General features: G+C 52.3%; 1 protein-coding gene across 3 annotated transcripts in view; it reads left to right on the top strand.

Annotated features, from left to right (window-relative positions):
* The window catches only part of SLC43A2 (solute carrier family 43 member 2), a 57,912-nt gene that overhangs the window by 20,030 nt on the left and 19,506 nt on the right, over positions 1 to 18,376 (top strand). For all 3 annotated transcript variants that reach the window (XM_025363334.1, XM_025363335.1, XM_025363336.1), the window contains exon 6: positions 17,293 to 17,385. In XM_025363334.1, the coding sequence (XP_025219119.1) occupies positions 17,293 to 17,385 (93 nt within the window). The remainder of the gene's footprint in view (positions 1 to 17,292; positions 17,386 to 18,376) is intronic.

Genomic DNA, 18,376 nt, shown 5'->3' with positions numbered 1-18,376 from the left:
AAAAAAACAACTAGCGGGGTGTGGTGGTGGCGCCTGTAGTCCCAGCTACTGGGGAGGCTGAGGCAGGAGAATGGCGTGAACCTGGGAGGCAGAGCTTGCAGGGAGCCGAGATCGCGCCACTGCACCCCAGCCTGGGTGACAGAGCGAGACTCCGCCTCAAAAAAAAAAAAATTCTATAAGCCTGTCTTCAGTTTGAAATATGTTTCTTCATTATTTAAAAGATCTGCATATACCAGCGTTATTCTTTTTGTTAAAAAAAAAAAAAAGAAAAGAACTGTGGTAACTTGCCTTTTCTCTTAATGTATCTTTTTTTTTTTTTTTTGAGACGGAGTCTCCCTCTGTCACCCAGGCTGGAGTACAGTGGCGCAATCTTGGCTCACTGCAAGCTCCGCCTCCCGGGTTCACGCCATTTTCCTGCCTCAGCCTCCCAAGCAGCTGGGACCACAGGTGCCCGCTGCCACATCCGGCTAATTTTTTGTGTTTTTTGTAGAGACAGGGTTTCATCGTGTTAGCCAGGATGGTCTCGATCTCCTGACCTCGTGATCCGCCCGCCTTGGCCTCCCAAAGTGCTGGGATTACAGGCGTGAGCCACCGTGCCCGACCTCCCTTAATGTATCTTTTACATCATTTTCTGTCAGTACTTAGAGATCTGCCTTATTATTAAGCAGTTCTGTATTATTCTTTAATATAGATGGAGCATCATTTATTCAATCAGTTTCCTACTAATGGACTTTTGGCTTGGTTTCCAATTTTTCCAATTTATGAATGCTGCTGAAGTTAACATCCCTGTACATGTATTTCTGTAAAATAAGTTCCTGGCAGTGGAAGTGCTGGGCCACAGGATTAGCATGTTTTAAAATTTAAGATGTACTGTTAAATAGCCTTCTAAAAAGGTCATCTGGCCGGGCGCGGTGGCTCACACCTGTAATCCCAGCACTTTGGGAGGCTGAGGCAGGCGGATCACCTGAGGTCAGGAGCTCGAGACCAGTGCGGTCAACAAGGCGAAACCCTGTCTCTACTAAAAATACAAAAATTAGCCAGGCGTGGTGGCAGGTGCCTGTAATCCCAGCTACTCCGGAGGCTGAGGCAGGAGAATTGCTTGTACCCAGGAGGCAGAGGTTGCAGCGAGTCGAGATTGCGCCATTGAACTGCAGCCTGGGCGAAAGAGCGAGACTCCGTCTCAAAAAAAAAAAAAAAAGATGTATTTCATTATTAGTGAGACAGAGCGTCTTTTCTCCTCTTCATTGGTCATTTGCATTTCTTCTGTGAATTGCTTCTTTGTGTCATTTGTCTATTTTTCTACGGTGCTCTTGATTTTATTATTATTAGTATTTAGTGACTTGTAAGAGCTCTTTCAAATACAGAGAAACTAGTGTTGTTCCCGAGTGAGCAAGAGATCTTACCCTGGGGTTTTCAGGTCTCTACATGGTCCCTGAGTAAGTTTCAGGAGGGCCGTGCACACCCTTGAAATTCCGTGCCAACAAATTGTGTGTAGGTGCCGCTCTCAGTTGTGTCTTTCTGGAGGGGAGGGTCCATTACTTTCACTGGCCTCTGGCAGGTCTGTGTGAAGGCTAAAAACCATTGCGGTGGCCAGGCGCGGTGACTCACGCCTGTAATCCCAGCACTTTGGGAGGCTGAGGCGGGTGGATCACCTGAGGCCAGGAGTTCAAGACCCGCCTGGCCAACATGGTGAAACCCCATCTGTACTAAACATACAAAAATTAGCCTGGGATGGTGGCGGGCACCTGTAATCCCAGCTAGTTGGGAGGCTGAGGCGGGAGAATTGCTTGAACCCGGGAGGCAGAGGTTGCAGTGAGCTGAGATCGCACCACTGCACTCCAGCCTGGGTGGCAGAGTCAGACTCCATCTCAAAAAGAAAAAAAAACCCACACAAACCACTGTGGCAGGAGCGTTTCTATTCACTCTTTGCTCTCCCACTGGAGACAAAAAGCTACACAGGCTAGATAGTGACCAGGCAAGAGAGTGACCTGATCACCATTTAAAGTGTTTGGCTATGAGAGGTCTGTCTAAGGGAGGCTACTGGTTTGTTCTTCAGGGTTTTCATTTTCTGATCTAGAGCAGGGGTCAGCAAACCACCATTGCCAGGCCAAACCCAGACCACCGCCTCTTTTTGTAAACAAAGCTTCATGGGGCAGAGCTGTGCCTGTTTGCTCCTGTCTGTGGCTGCTTTTGTGCTATAGCGGGAGAGTTACGCAGTTGTGACAGAGACCATATGGCTTGTAAAGGCCAGGCACAGTAGCTCACGCCTGTAATCCCAGCACTTTGGGAGGCTGAGGCGGGTGGATCACCTGAGCTCATGAGTTTGAGACCAGCCTGGCCAACATGGTGAAACCTCGTCTCGACTAAAAATGCGAAAATTAGCCAGACGTGGTGGCGGGTGCCTGTAGTCCGAGCTACTCAGGAGGCTGAGGCAGGAGCATCGCTTGAACCCGGGAGGCGGAGGTTGCAGGGAGCTGAAATTGTGCCACTGCACTCTAGCCTGGGCAACAGAGCGAGACTCTGACTCCAAAAAAAAAAAAAAAAGTCTACTGTCTGGCCCTTTATGGAAAAAGTTTGCCAACCCTCGGTCTAGAGGCCCCAAGAAGCTGCTACGTCACTGTTCCTCATCTGAGGGCATGTGCTGACACCCACCCTTCACACCCACACCCTCTGGCTGCGGGGCCAGCCCTCCTTCTAAGTCGTCTCTTTCCCCCTCCCCCAGGGCTAGAGGGAGCTCCGTGGGCATTCCCCTGTCCCATGAGGCCTCTGATGAAGGCTCCAGTGCCGACTCCTTGAGAACAGACCCCGAGAGGGAAATGAGGTCAGGGAGGACAAGCCGAAACAGTTGAGCAACACCCTTGGGCTGACCAGGGCTTCTGCTGAGCAGAGCGGAATCTCATTCCGAGACAACCCAGGCCTTTGGAAAGCAGAACTGTCGGCATCGGCTCCCGGAGACGCCAAGCTCGGGGCACAATGGCACTTTCTGTGTGTGTCTCCCACCCATGTTCTAATTTTGGGGACAAAGGAGTCTCCAGGGTCGCCTTTAGGAATTTCTAACTCCGGCCGGGCGCAGCAGCTCAAGTCTGTAATCCCAGCACTTTGGGAGGCCGGGGCGGGCGGATCACGAGGTCAGGGGATCGAGACCATACTGGTTAACCTGGTGAAACCCCATCTCTACTAAAAATGCAGAAAAAATTAGCCGGGCATGGTGGCGGGTGCCTGTAGTCCCAGCTACTCAGGAGGCTGAGGCAGGAGAATGGCGTGAACCCGGGAGGCGGAGCTTGCAGTGAGCCGAGATCGCGCCACTGCACTCCAGCCTGGGCGACAGAGCGAGACTCCGTCTCAACAACAACAACAACAAAAAAGGAATTTCTACCTCCCATCTTCAACAACCATGTTGGGGCCGTGGATAATAGCTCTGTGATAACCTAAGAATCAGGGGGATGGCGTTGCCATGGAAGCCTTAATTTGGGGACTTCCTGGGTCCCAGGGGGCTCTGTGCTGCATGGGCTCTGGTCTAAATACTGATGACTAGGGGCTGCGAGCTGTTACCCCCGCTGGTGGAGAGGGGCCTCCAAGTGGGCACACGCCTTTTCCTCGTAGTCCAGGAGGAGACGGCCGCGAGCCCTCCTTCCAGGGCCCAAGAGGTCGACCCCCGTGGTGGCTTTTCCTTCCCAAGTGGAGGCTCCGAGGGGCAAGGGTGGCTCTCATGTCCGTAGGCTGCCCAGTAGCCAGTGCAGGCTCTCCCAGGGCCCTGCGGCACAGGGTCTGGGCCACCACGGAGCATCCGTGGAGGGCGGACGGCAGGTCACTCCACGGGGGCAGAGCATTCCCCATGGTGTGGAGCCGCAGCCTCCCGCGGGACATCTGGATGGCACTCTCCATGTTTGCTCAACGCCTCACGTTCGTACGGCCCTTTGCGCTCGCTTCATCAGCTGCAGCACAAACACGGCCGGCGGCTGAGGCCGCATCTTTGGGTTGCCACCTTCCAACCCGGAGCCTGGGTTGCTTAGAGATGGCAGCAGCTGCGGCCCAAATTGTGAACCTGCCATTTCCACTCCATTACGCTGACCCCTGTCCCCGTGGGTGGGACGGGGAGTTCTGAGCAGAAGCCACACAGAAAAGGAGGTTTCAAAATGTTGCCAGGCTCCCTGAGGAAACAGTTCTCTGTGGCTTTTCCCTTTTGATTCCTTCAAGTCTGACTTTAAACCTGAGGAAGACATGATTTCATGGGAGTTGGGATCTGAGGGAAGTGAAGAGGATGCACGTCCCTCTTCAGATCCTGGCGAGGAGGGCAGGGCGGCAGGTGCCCCCAGACAGGGACAGGGGTTTAGCACCCTGGCTCAGTAGATCCCGCTTCTGCAGCCAGGAGAGGGTCCCGCGGTGCCCCCCGGCCGGCTCTGGAGGGTCTAGGTGCCTGGGGAGCTGGACTTGGCGGTGCCCAGTGCCTGTTCTGCCTCCCCACCTTCCTCTGTTTCTGGCCCGTGCCTTGGGGAAGCTTAGGCAGTCAGCTGCTTGCTGTTGGTTTGGGGAGAATTTGCCATCTGAGGGTTCAGTCTCATGAATTCGCTGCAGCATGTGACCACGTTCAGGGCTGGACAGAAAGGCCAGTGGCACTGGCAGGGCTGGACCTGGCTGGGAAGGCACGGGAGGTGGCGGGGGGAGGGGAGCATATGCCCTTCCTCTCCCTTCAGCACTGAAGCAGAAAGGTGAGCACAAGGACCTTCTGGGCAGCGTGTGCTTGGAGATGCCTGGTTGCTGTGGGTAGGAAACAGCCCAGCCTGGCCGAGTCCACCTGTTCCGGGATCCTGGCCTGTGCAGGTTGTACAGAAGTCTGGGTATGTATCCCAGCCACCTGAGGGCAAGGCTCCCTCTGGAAGGGACCCAAGGGCCAGAATGCCAGCCCCCACCCACCGCTCAGCCCCCCAGCCTCCTGCAGGCCAGGGAGGACTCGGGAGGCCGTGGATGTAGAAAGTCAGGGCCTGGGGTGCCACTGTGGCCCCTTGTTTCTGCCTGCCTGCAATGCCATGGCCTGCCCTGGGCCAAAAGGCACGTACGTCCAGCATCTTAGAGAAGCTCCCCCGTCTGCACTGTCCCAGGGCCTTGGCCCTCCGGGCACTCCTGTCCGGTGACCATGCTCTATGGCCAGAATGCCAGGGGAGGGGCTGCCTGCAGCCGCTGTTTTCCTGTCTGGGAAGGTCACACAGTCCAGCCTGTTTATGCTGCAGCCAGGGGGCTGAGAGAGAGTCACGGGCTTCCCTGTGTGAGTGAGGCCGCATGGAGGCCGTGCAGCCCGGGCGGAGGCGGCAAGGGGGCAGTGGGAAGCACCCGAGGGCTGGAAGCAGGGCTTGCTCTCCCACCTGTGAATGTGGTGGTGAGTCAGGAAACAGCGTCTGCTGCGTGTCTTCCCCGGCATCTCATTGCAGCACAGCTCTGGCTTCCCGCTTCCCCTCCGCCAGCCCTCGAGGCCCGCACTAGCGCTCTGCTCAGCACTCAGCCCTCACTGGCACCGCAGCTTCCAGCTTCCGAATAGCCATTATGCGCAGCTGAGACCGGCAGAGGCAGGGAAGCTGGGGAGCAAGTGAGCGAGAGGGGAAATGTGGGGAGTGATCCAGATGTGAGGATGACCCACGGGAGTCCACAGGAAATGCCAGCCCACTCGATACTGTGGCGCTGGACCATGGGGAGGTCAGCCGAAGGTGGCTAGCAGGAGGTGAGGGCAGGGGGCAGATGGGTGTAAAAGGAGCTTCAGAAGGAATGTAAGAAATCTCTAGATGGGGACTGGGCATGGTGGCATCCACCTGTCATCTCAGCTACTCAGGAGGATGAGGTGGGCAGATCTGGGCATGGTGGCATCCACCTGTCATCTCAGCTACTCAAGAGGATGACGTGGGCAGATCTCGGCATGGTGGCATCCCCCATTGTCTCAGCTACTCAGGAGGATGAGGTGGGCAGATCTGGGCACAGTGGCATCCCCTGTCGTCTCAGCTACTCAGGAGGATGAGGTGGGCAGATCTGGGCACGGTGGCATCCCCTGTCGTCTCAGCTACTCACGAGGATGAGGTGGGCAGATCAGTTGAGCCGAGGAGTTCTGTGCTGTGTTGATGAGATGTGTCTGCTAAGTTCAGCATCAGTGTGGTGACCTCCGGGGGGTGGGGGACCACCAGGTTGCCTAAGGAGGGCTGAACCGGCCCAGGTCAGAAACAGAGCAGGTCAAAAGTGTCCTGCTGTTCAGTAGAGGGATCACGCTTGTGAAGAGCCACTGCGCTCCAGCCTGGACAATCTAGCACGACCTCATCTCTAAAAAACAAATTTTAGAAAATGACTGGCGCGGTGGCTCATGCCTGTAATCCCAGCACTTTGGGAGGCCGAGGTGGGTGGATCACCTGAAGTCAGGAGTTCGAGACCAGCCTGGCCAACATGGCGAAACCCCGTCTCTACTAAAAATATTTTAAAAATTAGCTGGGCATGGTGGCAGGTGCCTGTAATCCCAGCTACTTGGGAGGCTGAGGCAGGAGAATCGCTTGAACCAGGGAGGTGGAGTTTGCAGTGAGCTGAGATCGTGCCACTGCACTCTAGCCTGGGTGACAGAGCAAGACTCTGTCTCAAAAAAATAAATAAGGAAGCTGGCCACAGTGGCTCACGTCTGTAATCCCAGCACTTTGGGAGACCGAGACGGGCGGATCATGAGGTCAGGAGATCGAGACCATCCTGGCTAACATGGTGAAACCCCATCTCTACTAAAAATACAAAAAAATTAGCTGGGCACGGTGGCGGGCACCTGTAGTCCCAGCTACTCGGGAGGCTGAGGCAGGAGAATGGCGGGAACCCGGGAGGCGGAGCTTGCAGTGAGCCAAGATCACGCCACTGCACTGCAGCCTGGGTGACAGAGCGAGACTCCGTCTCAAATAAATAAATAAATAAATAAATAAATAAATAAATAAAAGAAAAATAAACCTCTAGTTGAAGAGTGCAGATTGGATCTTAATAAGGCACATGTAAAAGCCGTGGGATCCAAACTGAAGTGTGTATTGATCGGGGCCACAGGAGGCTCCAGAGAGGCAGTGTGGTCTGGGGCTACGCACAGAGACTTGGCCTGGCTTGAATCCCCAGTTTGACCATTACTAGCTTGGGGGAGTCCCTTGACTTTTCTAATCTTTAAGTTTTTTTTGTTTTTGTTTTTGTTTTTGAGGCAGAGTTTCACTCTTGTTGCCCAGGCTGGAGTGCAATGGCGCGATCTCAACTCACTGCAAGCTCCGCCTCCCGGGTTCAAGCCATTCTCCTGCCTCAGCCTGCCGAGTAGCTGGGATTATAGGCACCCACCACCACGCCTGGCTAATTTTTTGTATTTTTAGTAGAGACGGGGTTTCACCATGTTGGCCAGGCTGGTCTCGATCTCCTGACCTCAGGTGATCCACCTGCCTTGACCTCCCAAAGTGCTGGGATTACAGGTGTGAGCCACCGCGCCCGGCCTCATGGTGTTTTTTGACCAATAAAAGTTTTTAAATAGGTGGTCAAAAGTGTGTTTCAGCTTTTAGGGAGTACCTAGCATTTGTGTCAAATGAAATCTCTCTGAAGAGAACCTGAAGGACGACCTTGACCAGTGAAACCCAAAGCGTAAACATCCTGACAGCAGTCAATGTGTGGCCACAATAGCATAACAAGTACAGGAGAAGAAAGGCTCTCTCTGTGGACACTAATTATTTATTTAAAGGGGAATATACTAATTTGTGTTTTATCCTGTAGTTGGCTTCCTTTTCTTCCTCCCAAAGCTGTGGTGCCTGCCAGAGGACACTTCCCTCATTGACTGTGCGCAGGAGCAGCCTGATCAGAAGATTTTCCTTATGATTAAGTCATAACACATATAATAGCAACTGTTGTTAATACCCTATTTATGATCTTAAAAACCCTCGGCCAGGCACGGTGGCCCACGCCTGTAATCCCAGCACTTTGGGAGGCCACGGCAGGTGGATCACCTGAGGTCAGGAGTTTGAGACCAGCCTGGCCAACATGGTGAAACCCTGTCTCTACTAAAAATACAAAAATTAGCCAGACGTGGTGGCACGTGCCTGTAATCCCAGCTACTCGGCAGGCTGAGGCAGGAGAATCACGTGAACCCAGGAGGTGGAGGTTGCAGTGAGCTGAGTTTGCGTCATTGCACTCCAGCCTCGGCAACAAGAGCGAAACTCCATCTCAAAAAAACAAAACAAAATACCATGAATTAAGAAGTTAAATGACAAACTAGGAAAATGTATTCATAGTATAGAGAACTGTGAATATCTTTATTTTATTTTTATTATTTTTTGAGACAGAGTCTCGCTCTGTCACCCAGGCTGGAGTGCAGTGGCACGATCTCGGCTCACTGCAACCTCTGCCTCTGGGGTTCAATGATTTTTCTGCCTCAGCCTCCCAAGTAGCTGGGATTACAGGCACCTGCCACCACGCCCGGCTAATTTTTTTATTTTTAGTAAAGACGAGGTTTCACCATGTAGGCCAGGCTGGTCTCGAACCCCTGACCTCAGGTGATCCACCCGCCTCGGCCTCTCAAAGTGCTGGGATTACAGGTGGGAGCCACTGCGCCCTGCCTGTGAATGTCTTTAATACATAAAGAGCTTTCACAAAATCAATATACAAAGATTGGCCGGGTGCAGTGGCTCGTGCCAATAATCGTCGCACTTTGGGAAGCTGAGGTGGAAGGATTGCTTGAGTCCAGGAGTTCACGCAGCCTGGGCAATAGAGTGAGACCCTGTGTCTATAAAAATAAAAGAATTAAAACAAAGAAAGCTGAAGGAGACCTTGCTGCGCAGCCCTCCGCAACTTGTGCACCCTCGTCAACCCGCACGGACCTTCAGGCGGGCGGTGCATGCCTGGGGTACTCTAGGTGCAGGACTCTGGCTCCATAGCACGTTTGCACTGGTTTGGACCTTCGGTAGGACGGTCACGTCTGGGGTAGTGTCGGTGCAGGACTCTAGCTCAATAGCGCCTTTGCACTGGTTTGGACCTTCGGTAGGGTGGTCACCTCTGGGGTAGTGTCGGTGCAGGACTCTGGCTCAGTAGTGCCTTTGCACTTGTTTAGACCTTCAGGAGGGCGGTCACGCCTGGGGTAGTCTCGGTGCAGCACTCTGGCTCAGTAGCGGCTTTGCACTTGTTTGGACCTTCAGGAGGGCGGTGACACCTGGGGTAGTGTCGGTGCAGGACTCTGGCTCAATAGCGCCTTTGCACTGGTTTGGCCTTGGCTGCCAGCAATGGTGGTTTCCGGTGGGGTTGTCGGCTGTGTGAAGCAGGCCGTGTGCGTCTTTGGCTGTGGAGCTCTCTTCGGCAGCGCAACAGGCCTGAGTGCTTATTAGCTGTCTCGGGATCCAGGGAACATTTGGGTTTTCACAGCTACAGCTGGAGCCTTGGCGGGCATATGGGAATGAGATTCTGCCACTCTGGAAGATGCATGCCCACAGGTTTAACTGCAGTTTGCTGATGGTCCCCAAGCCTGGAATTAGCATGTTGAACAGACCCCTTTGGTAACAGTCTAGTGCCAGCTTGGACCTAAGAAGAATTAAAAATCAGCAAACTTCCACTATTTTCAATGTCTTAAGAGAAATAAGTGCAGCATTTTTGCATTTCTGACATTTTACTTAAATAAATAAATAAAACCACCAAACTGGGAGAGGTGGAAAATCAGTCATTACCACAACAACCCTACAGAGGCAGCAAATATGCAACGTGATTCTTGTATACTGATGTTATCTTTTCTTTCTTTATCTCTAGGTAAAATCTCAAGGGTAAAATGTTAGTTGTCAACACTGAGGGCCCTGAAACCTCATTCCTCACTCAGAGGAACAGTGTGGGAAAAAAAAAAAAAAAAAGGTCTGGACGTGGTGGCTCACGCCTGTCATCCCAGCACTTTGGGAGGCCGAGGGGGGCAGATCGCTTGAGGTCAGGAGTTCGAGACCAGCCTGACCAACATGGTGAAACCCCATCTCTACTAAAAATACAAAAATTAGCTGGGTGTCATGGCAGGCACCTGTAATCCATCCCAGCTGCTGGGAGGCTGAGGCAGGAGAATCACTTGAACCTGGGAGGCAGAGGTTGCAGTGAGCCAAAATCACACTATTGCACTCCAGCCTGGATGACAGAGCCAGTCCCTGTCTCAAAAAAAAAAAAAAGGAAAGAAAAAAAAATCTCTTATGAGATTTAAAATGTCTGTTCTTTTGCTCATCTTAGAGCACAAACCTACTTTGAAATTATGTTAAATGAAATATTGGAAGGGCACGGTGGCTCACGCCTGTAATCCCAGCATTTTGGGAGGCCAAGGCAGGCGGATCACTTGAGGTCAAGAGTTTGAGACCAGCCTGGCCAACATGGCTAAACCCTGTCTCTACTAAAAATACAAAAATTAGCCAGGTGTCGTGGCAGGCACCTGTAGTCCCAGCTACTCGGGAGGCTAAGGCAAGAGAATCGCTTGGACCCGGGAGGCGGAGATTGCAGTGAGCCGAGATTGCATCACTGCACTCCAGCCTGGGTGACAGAGTGAGACTCCATCTCAAAAAATATATATGTATATATTCAATTAATATATAGTTTACTCTAAAAAAAAAAAAAGCAAAGAAAGAAAGATTAACATCGCCATAGAAAAAAAGGACAAATATAAATAATGTTCTTTCTTACTTTTTTTTTTTTTTTTTTGAGATGNAAAAAAAAAAAAGCAAAGAAAGAAAGATTAACATCGCCATAGAAAAAAAGGACAAATATAAATAATGTTCTTTCTTACTTTTTTTTTTTTTTTTTGAGATGGAGTCTCGCTCTGTTGCCCAGGCTGGAGTGCAGTGGCCGGATCTCAGCTCACTGCAAGCTCCGCCTCCCGGGTTTACGCCATTCTCCGGCCTCAGCCTCCCGAGTATCTGGGACTACAGGCGCCCGCCACCGCGCCCAGCTAGTTTTTTTGTATTTTTTAGTAGAGACGGGGTTTCACCATGTTAGCCAGGATGGTCTCGATCTCCTGACCTCGTGATCCACCCGTCTTGGCCTCCCAAAGTGCTGGGATTACAGGCTTGAGCCACCGTGCCCGGCCTCTTTTTTTTTTTTTTGAGACGGAGTCTCGCTCTGTCGCCCGGGCTAGAGTGCAATGGCACAATCTCGGCTCACTACAAGCTCCATCTCCTGGGTTCACGCCATTCTCCTGCCTCAGCCTTCCCAGTAGCTGGGACTACAGGTGCCCGCCACACACCCAGCTAATTTTTTGTATTTTAGTAGAGATGGGGTTTCACTGTGTTAGCCAGGATGGTCTCGATCTCCTGACCTCGTGATCCGCCCGCCTTGGCCTCCTAAAGTGCTGGGATTACAGGCGTGAGCCACCACGCCCAGTCAAATGATTTTTTAAGTTGTAGGAAAATGTTGAAAATCATTAGTAAAAGCTTTTTGTTTTTTTGAGACGGAATCTAACTGTGTTGCCCAGTCTGGAGTGCAGTGGTTCAATCTCTGCTCATTGCAACCTCTATCTCCCAGGTTCAAGCAATTCTGCTGCCTCAGCCTCTGGAGTAGCTGGGATTACAGGCATGCACCACCACGCCCAGCTAATTTTCTGTATTTTTGGTAGAGACGGGGTTTCACCATGTTGGGCCAGGCTGGTCTTGAACTCCTGGCCTCAAGTGATTCACCTGCCTCCTAAAGTGCTGGGATTATAGATGTGAGCCACTGGGTCTGACCTCAGGGTGATTTTTACTTTATTCTTTTTATACTTTGCTCCAAACATTTTGCAATGGACATGCATTACTTTTCCTTTCTTTTTCTTTTATTTTCTTTTCCTTCTTTCTTTCTTTTTTTTTTTTTTTTTTTTGAGACAGAGTCTCGCTCTGTCACCAGGCTGGAGTGCAGTGGCACCATCCACGATCTTAGCTCACTGCCACCTCCACCTCCTGGGTTTAAGCAATCCTCCTGCTTCAGCCTCCCGAGTACCTGGGACTACAGGCGCCCGCCACCACACCCAGCTAATTTTTTGTATTTTAAATAGAAAAAATACAATGTTGGCCAGATGGTCTCGATCTTGCCGCCCACCTCGGCAATCAGGCCGCCCACCTCGGCCTCCCAAAGTGTTGAGATTACAGGCATGAGCCACCGCACCCAGCCCAGGCATTGCTGTTCTAAGGAAAAGATCATAATTAAAAATACAAGGTGTTGGTGTTGGTTTGAAGGCTACCTAGTGTGGTTCCCCTAGGCACTCTACTCCCCTAAGGAATGGCCCTGCTGACCAGAATAACATGTTGGGAAGAATTTTCTTGGTGCTGGTAAGAATGTTCCAGGCGGCAAGAGGCAGGGCATCAAAGGGAGCAGCTGGGAGGCCCCTGCCCTGTCCAGGACTGAGGGCAAGGGCGTCATCCATGCACAGATGGAGAGTCAGCCTCTTCCCCAGGTCTGCTCTTCCCCATCCTGGATCTAGTGTTGGAGAGAAGACTCCGGAAGACCAGGCAGGGCCACATGGTCACCCCAGGCCCCTGTGGCGCTGTTGGTCTGTAGCCTAGGTTAGGGTTAAGGCAGGCTTGAGATTAAAAAGGTAGAAGGAAAATGCCTAGCTAGCAAGCTCTCTGCTTTTCTGGAACATTCTCCAGCTCTGTTGAAAAGTTTGAGACACTCTTTTTGCCCAAAGGTGACTGCAGCAACCCACATGTTAGCCTCACCTGACCCTGCACCAAGGGAGCCATGCTCTGGGCTTCCGTCTGCCCTTCTGGTTGGGTTCCAAGCCTTCTTTGGGCCCTTCTCTTTCTTTTTTGGAGACAGAATCTCGTTCTGTCGCCCAGGCTGGAGTGCAGTGGTGCGATCTCGGCTCACTGCAACCTCCACCTCCTGAATTCAAGCGATTCTCCTGTCTCAGCCTCCTCCTGAGTAGCTGGGACTACAGGCACCCACCACTATGCCGGCTAATTTTTATATTTCTAATAGAGACAGGGTTTCACTGTGTTGGCCAAGCTGGTCTCGAACTCCTGACCTCACGATCCACCTGCCTCGGCCTCCCAAAGTGTTGTGATTACAGGTGTGAGCCACCACACCCGGCCCCTCTCTCTCTTTCTTTCTTTCTTTCTTTCTTTCTTTCTTTCTTTCTTTCTTTCTTTCTTTCTTTCTTTCTTTCTTTCTTTTCTTTCTTTCTTTCTTTTTCTTTCTTTCTCTCTCTCTTTTCCTTCCTTCCTTCCTTCCTTCCTCTTTCTCTTTCCTTCTCTCTTTCTTTTCTTTTCTTTCCTTCCTTCCTTCCTTCCTTCCTTTCTTTCTTTATTTCCTTCTTTCTTTCCTTCTTTCTTTCCTTCTTTCTTTCTTTTCTTTCTTTCTTTCTTTCTTTCTTTGCCCCGGCTGGGGTGGATGCCAGGCAGGAACACTTCTCTCCTTCCACATAAGCAGAACAAGTATCTGGATTCTCCCTGGGGTAGATATGGCCACAGAGATGCCTTTGCTATGCTGCTGCCTCGCTGAATTTGTAATGAAGCAGCCCAAATATGTGAGCTTGGGAACTGAGGCGTGGCCTTTGAACCGCAGCATACCTGGGAAGCCGGTACCGAGAGTAAGATTGCTTACCCGGGTGTGCCTGGGCACCTGTGAGCACATCACATTTCTTTTGTCTTCTGTTGGAAAGGATTTCTTTTCATTTCTTCTTCTTTTTCTTTGAGATGTAGTCTCACTCTGTTGCCCAGGGTAGAGTGCAGTGGCAAGATCTTGACTTACTGCAAGTTCCGCCTCCCAGGTTCAAATTATTCTCCTGCCTCAACCTCCCAAGTAGCTGGGATTACAGGTGCCCGCCATTATGCCAAGCTAATTTTTGCATTTTTGTAGAGATGGGGTTTCACCATGTTGGCCAGGCTGGTCTTGAACTCCTGACCTCATGTGATCCACCCACCTCGGCCTCCCAAAGTGCTGAGATTATAAGCATGAGCCACCATGCCCGGCCTGATTTCTTTTTCTTTCTTTTTTTTTTTTTTTGAGTCTTGCTCTGTCGCCCAGGCTGGAGTGCAGTGGCACAATCTTGGCTCACTGCAACCTCCACCACCCGGGTTCAAGCAATTCTCCCACCTCAGCCTCCCGAGTAGCTAGGACTACAGGCGCCCATCACCATTCCTGGATAATTTTTGTATTGTTTTAATAGAGATGGGGTTTCACCGTGTTGGCCAGGCTGGCCTGGAACTCCTGACCTCGTGATCCGCCAGCCTCGGCCTCCCAAAGTGCTGGGATTACAGGTGTGAGTCACCGCGCCTGGCCTCTTTTTGTTTTTGTTTTTTTTTTTTTGTTTTTTGTTTTTTTTGAGACGGAGTCTCGCTCTGCCGCCCAGGCTGGACTGCAGTGGCCGGATCTCAGCTCACTGCAAGCTCCGCCTCCCGGGTTCACGCCATTCTCCGGCCTCAGCCTCCCGGGTAGCTGGGACTACAGGCGCCCGCCACCTCGCCCGGCTAGTTTTTTGTATTTCTTAATAGAGACGGGGTTTCACCGTGTTAGCCAGGATGGTCTCGATCTCCTGACCTCGTGATCTGCCCGTCTCGGCCTCCCAAAGTGCTGGGATTACAGGCTTGAGCCACCGCGCCCGGCCTTGTTTTTGTTTTTGTTTTGTTTTTGGGAGGGGGGGATGGAGCCTCGCTCTGTCGCCCAGGCTGGAGTGCAGTGGCGCAATCTCGGCTCACTGCAAGCTCCGCCTCCTGGGTTCACGCCATTCTCCTGCCTCAGCCTCCCGAGTAGCTGGGGACTACAGGCACCCGCCACCACGCCCGGCTAATTTTTTGTATATTTAGTAGAGATGGGGTTTCACCGTGTTAGCCAGGATGGTCTCGATCTCCTGACCTCGTGATCCACCCGCCTCGGCCTCCCAAAGTGCTGGGATTACAGGTGTGAGCCACTGCGCCCGGCCCCCAGCCTCTTTTTTTTTTAAACGGAGTCTTGCTCTGTCGCCCAGGCTGGAGTGCAGTGGCGCGATCTCGGCTCACTGCAACCTCCACCATCCAGGTTCAAGCGATTCTCCTGCCTCAGCCTCTCGAGTAGCTGGGATTACAGGCATGTTCCACCTCGCTAAGTTTTTGTATTTTTGGTAGAAATGGGGTCTCACTATGTTCCCCAGGCTGGTCTGGAACTCCTGACCCTGTGATCTGCCCGCCTCGGCCGCCCGGTGCTGGGATGACGGGCGTGAGCCACGGCGCTGGCCTCACTATGACTTTTCATACCCTAATGGGTATCAAATGGTGTCTCATTGTGGCTTTGATTTGCATTTCACTGTGATTAATGGTGTTGAGCATCTTTTCATATGCTTATTGGCCATTTGTGTATCTTCTTTGGAGAAATGTCTATTCAGTCCCTTTGCCCATTTAAAAAATTGGTTATTTCAAAAATTAACTGAGCACGGTGTCTCATACCTGCAATGGGAGGTGCCGCTTGGGAGGCTGAGGCAGGAGAATCGCGTGAACCCAGGAGACAGAGGTTGCAGTGAGCTGAGATCGCGCCACTGCACCCCAGCTTGGGAGACAGAGCGAGACTGCATCCAAAAAAAAAATTGGTGGGTGGGCGCAGTGGCTCAAGCCTGTAATCCCAGCACTTTGGGAGGCCGAGGCGGGTGGATCACCAGGTCAGGAGATCGAGACCATCCTGGCCAACACGGTGAAACCCCGGCTCTACTGAAAATGCAGAAAAATTAGCCAGGCATGGTGGTGGGCGCCCGTAGTCCCAGCTACTCGGGAGGCTAAAGCAGGAGAATGGCGTAAACCTGGGAGGCGGAGCTTGCAGCAAGAGGAGATGGCGCCACTGTACTCCAGCCTGGGCGACAGAGCGAGACTCCGTCTCAAAAAAAAAAATAAATAAAATTGGCTGGGCATGGTGTCTCACGCCTGTAGTCCCAGCAACTCGGGAGGCTGAAGCAAGAGAATTGCTTGAACCCAGGAGGCGGAGCTTGCAGTGAGCCGAGATAGCACCACTGCACTCCAGCCTGGGCGACAAAGCGAGACTCTGTCTCAAAAAAAAAAAAAAAAAGAAAGAAAGAAAGAAAAAAAGATTCAAGACAAATGGGGAGTAGTGGGGAGGGTTGGGGGAGACGTAGATTAAGTCCCCATAAGCAGTCTGAATTCAATGGAATAGGTTGCGTAGCTATCCAGAGAGCAGCTCCCAAGGCCAGGGACGCTGGGTGCGGACAGGAAAGCTTTGCTACACAGTGTGCTCTCTCCTGAGGTTAGAGGAGCTGTGCCTCTTTGGGAGGATGTGGTTTGCCCTCGGCCTGGATTTGTGTAGAATCAGCAAGTTAGCCTTGAAGTCCTATTCAGGTGGGCCCCCTCTTCCCCTGTACCCAGAATGAGCTGATGTGAGATACTGAGAGTGGCTTCATTGGGAAGAGAGCCCGGGCCTTTCTTCCCGTTGGCCTTCTCGGATGCTAACTGCTAGGGTAAAACATCCTGTGGGAAGAGAATCCCCTGCTTGCACTGAGAAATTCAGAAGCAGGAGGTCGGGCACGGTGGCTCACGCCTGTAGTCCCAGCATTTTGGGAGGCCGAGGCGGGTGGATCACTTGAGACCAGCCTGGCCAACATGGTGAAACCCCGTCTCTACTAAAAATACAAGAATTAGCCAGGTATGGGGGTGGGCATCTCTAATCTCAGCTATTCGGGAGGCTGAGGCAGGAGAATCGCTTGAACCAGGGAGGCGGAGGTTGCAATGAGCCGAGCTCACGCCACTGCACTCCAGCCTGGGCGACAAGAGTGAAACCCCATCTCAAAACAAAGAAAAGAAAAGAAATTCAGAAGCAGGAATCCTGGGCCAGCTTCATCCTCAGACCGAAGAGAACTATAGAATTCTGATTGACATCTTCCAAAACCCTACCCTCTCCAAACCCAAAGCAGTTTTTGCTGACATCTGGTCTTTCTGGGATGCTGATATTTTTATTTATAAAATGACGCTATTATCCCCAAATAGATTCTTATTTTTAACAGGCTTTCTCCCTTTGAGGCCTGCCTGAGGCTCATAACTTTGTTCTCTGGCATCTCTGTGTTACCCTGAAAAGACAGGAAGGCTCCTGGGCTCTGCCAGGAGCAGCAAGATGGGGAGGGTTGGCAGCCGGAAAGTCAGACAACTGCTTGTATTCTGCATTACCTCTCTCCTCGCCCTCATCAGCCTCAGTCCAGGAAAGAGAAACCTTCAGTGAGCGATCATTGCCCCTGAACTAATGCCCCTGTGAGTCACACAGGAAGGGGCAGGTGAAGAAGAGGCCTGATGGGGCCTAGTTCTCTGTCCCCTCCTCCTCCCCTTCCCCGGTGCATCCTCCCCACCGAGGTTTCTCTGGTTTTTATCTCAGTTGCCCAACATGTTCGGCGACCTTCGGTCCACGTTTATAGCCTTGATGATTGGGTCCTACGCTTCCTCGGCAGTCACCTTTCCAGGAATCAAGGTGAGCACGTGTAATTTGCACTGGTGTCTGTGCAGAGGCCTGCTCCAGGCTAATTCCGCCCTCTCTGAAGAGAGAGGCAATTGTGGGCACCGGGGGTGGCCCCTCTTCACCACCCCCACCCGGGCAGGATGCACCTGGGCGTCACAGGAGCAAGAGCTGTAAACCGCGGGGCCTCAGGGGACCGGATTCACGCATGTGGCTGCAGGATCTGCCGCAGGTGCCTTTGCACTTCTGGGCTGGGGCAGGGAAAGGGCAGTGGGTGAGTTTGTCTCCAGTTGTGAGTCCAGCCCCCGTCTCCTCCATCTTCCTTGTCTCCCCCTGCTCCCCTGGCTCCCCCGCCCCCAGCCTGCTGTTATTGTGCCGTTACTCCCCGCCAGCCAAAGCACTGCTCTTGGCCAAGTGGTTCAGCTGTTTCCCTCCTAGGCAGGATTTTGAGCCTGTGGAAGTCACATAGGGTCAGGACGAAGCAAACACCTCACAGTCCATCAGCCCGAGTTCCCCAGACCCTGTGGCTCTGCCAGGGCCCCGTAGGGGCTTCTCCCACCTCTGGCCCTCACACTAAGTAAAAGCCCCGTTCCTCAGGGGTGTGTGTGGGAATGCTGCTGGCGAGGAGAGGGGGTCATGGTGTGGGCTGGCCACCTGGGCATTGAAGTGGTGGGCGCTGGGACTCTGGGGCCAGCCGTCTTATAGACTTGCAGAGATTCTCACGCCCCTGGAGCGGGGAGGATCCCAAAAGTTCCTCCTCCTCCTCCTTTTTTGGTGGGGGACGGAGTCTCGCTCTGTCGCCCAGGCTGGAGTGCAGTGGCGCAATCTCGGCTCACTGCAACCTCCACCCCCGGGTTTAAGTGATTCTCCTGCCTCAGCCCCCCAAGTAGCTGGGACTACAGGCGACCACTGCCACACCTGGCTAATTTTTGTATTTTTAGTAGAGACGGGGTTTCGCCATGTTGGTCAGGCTGGTCTCGAACTCTTTTTTTTTTTTTTTTTTTTT

The sequence above is a fragment of the Theropithecus gelada genome, chromosome 16 (assembly GCF_003255815.1).
Source record: "Theropithecus gelada isolate Dixy chromosome 16, Tgel_1.0, whole genome shotgun sequence".
Lineage (NCBI taxonomy): Eukaryota > Metazoa > Chordata > Mammalia > Primates > Cercopithecidae > Theropithecus > Theropithecus gelada.
Note: the sequence above shows the minus strand (reverse complement) of the source record. Positions and strands in the feature narration are given on the sequence as shown.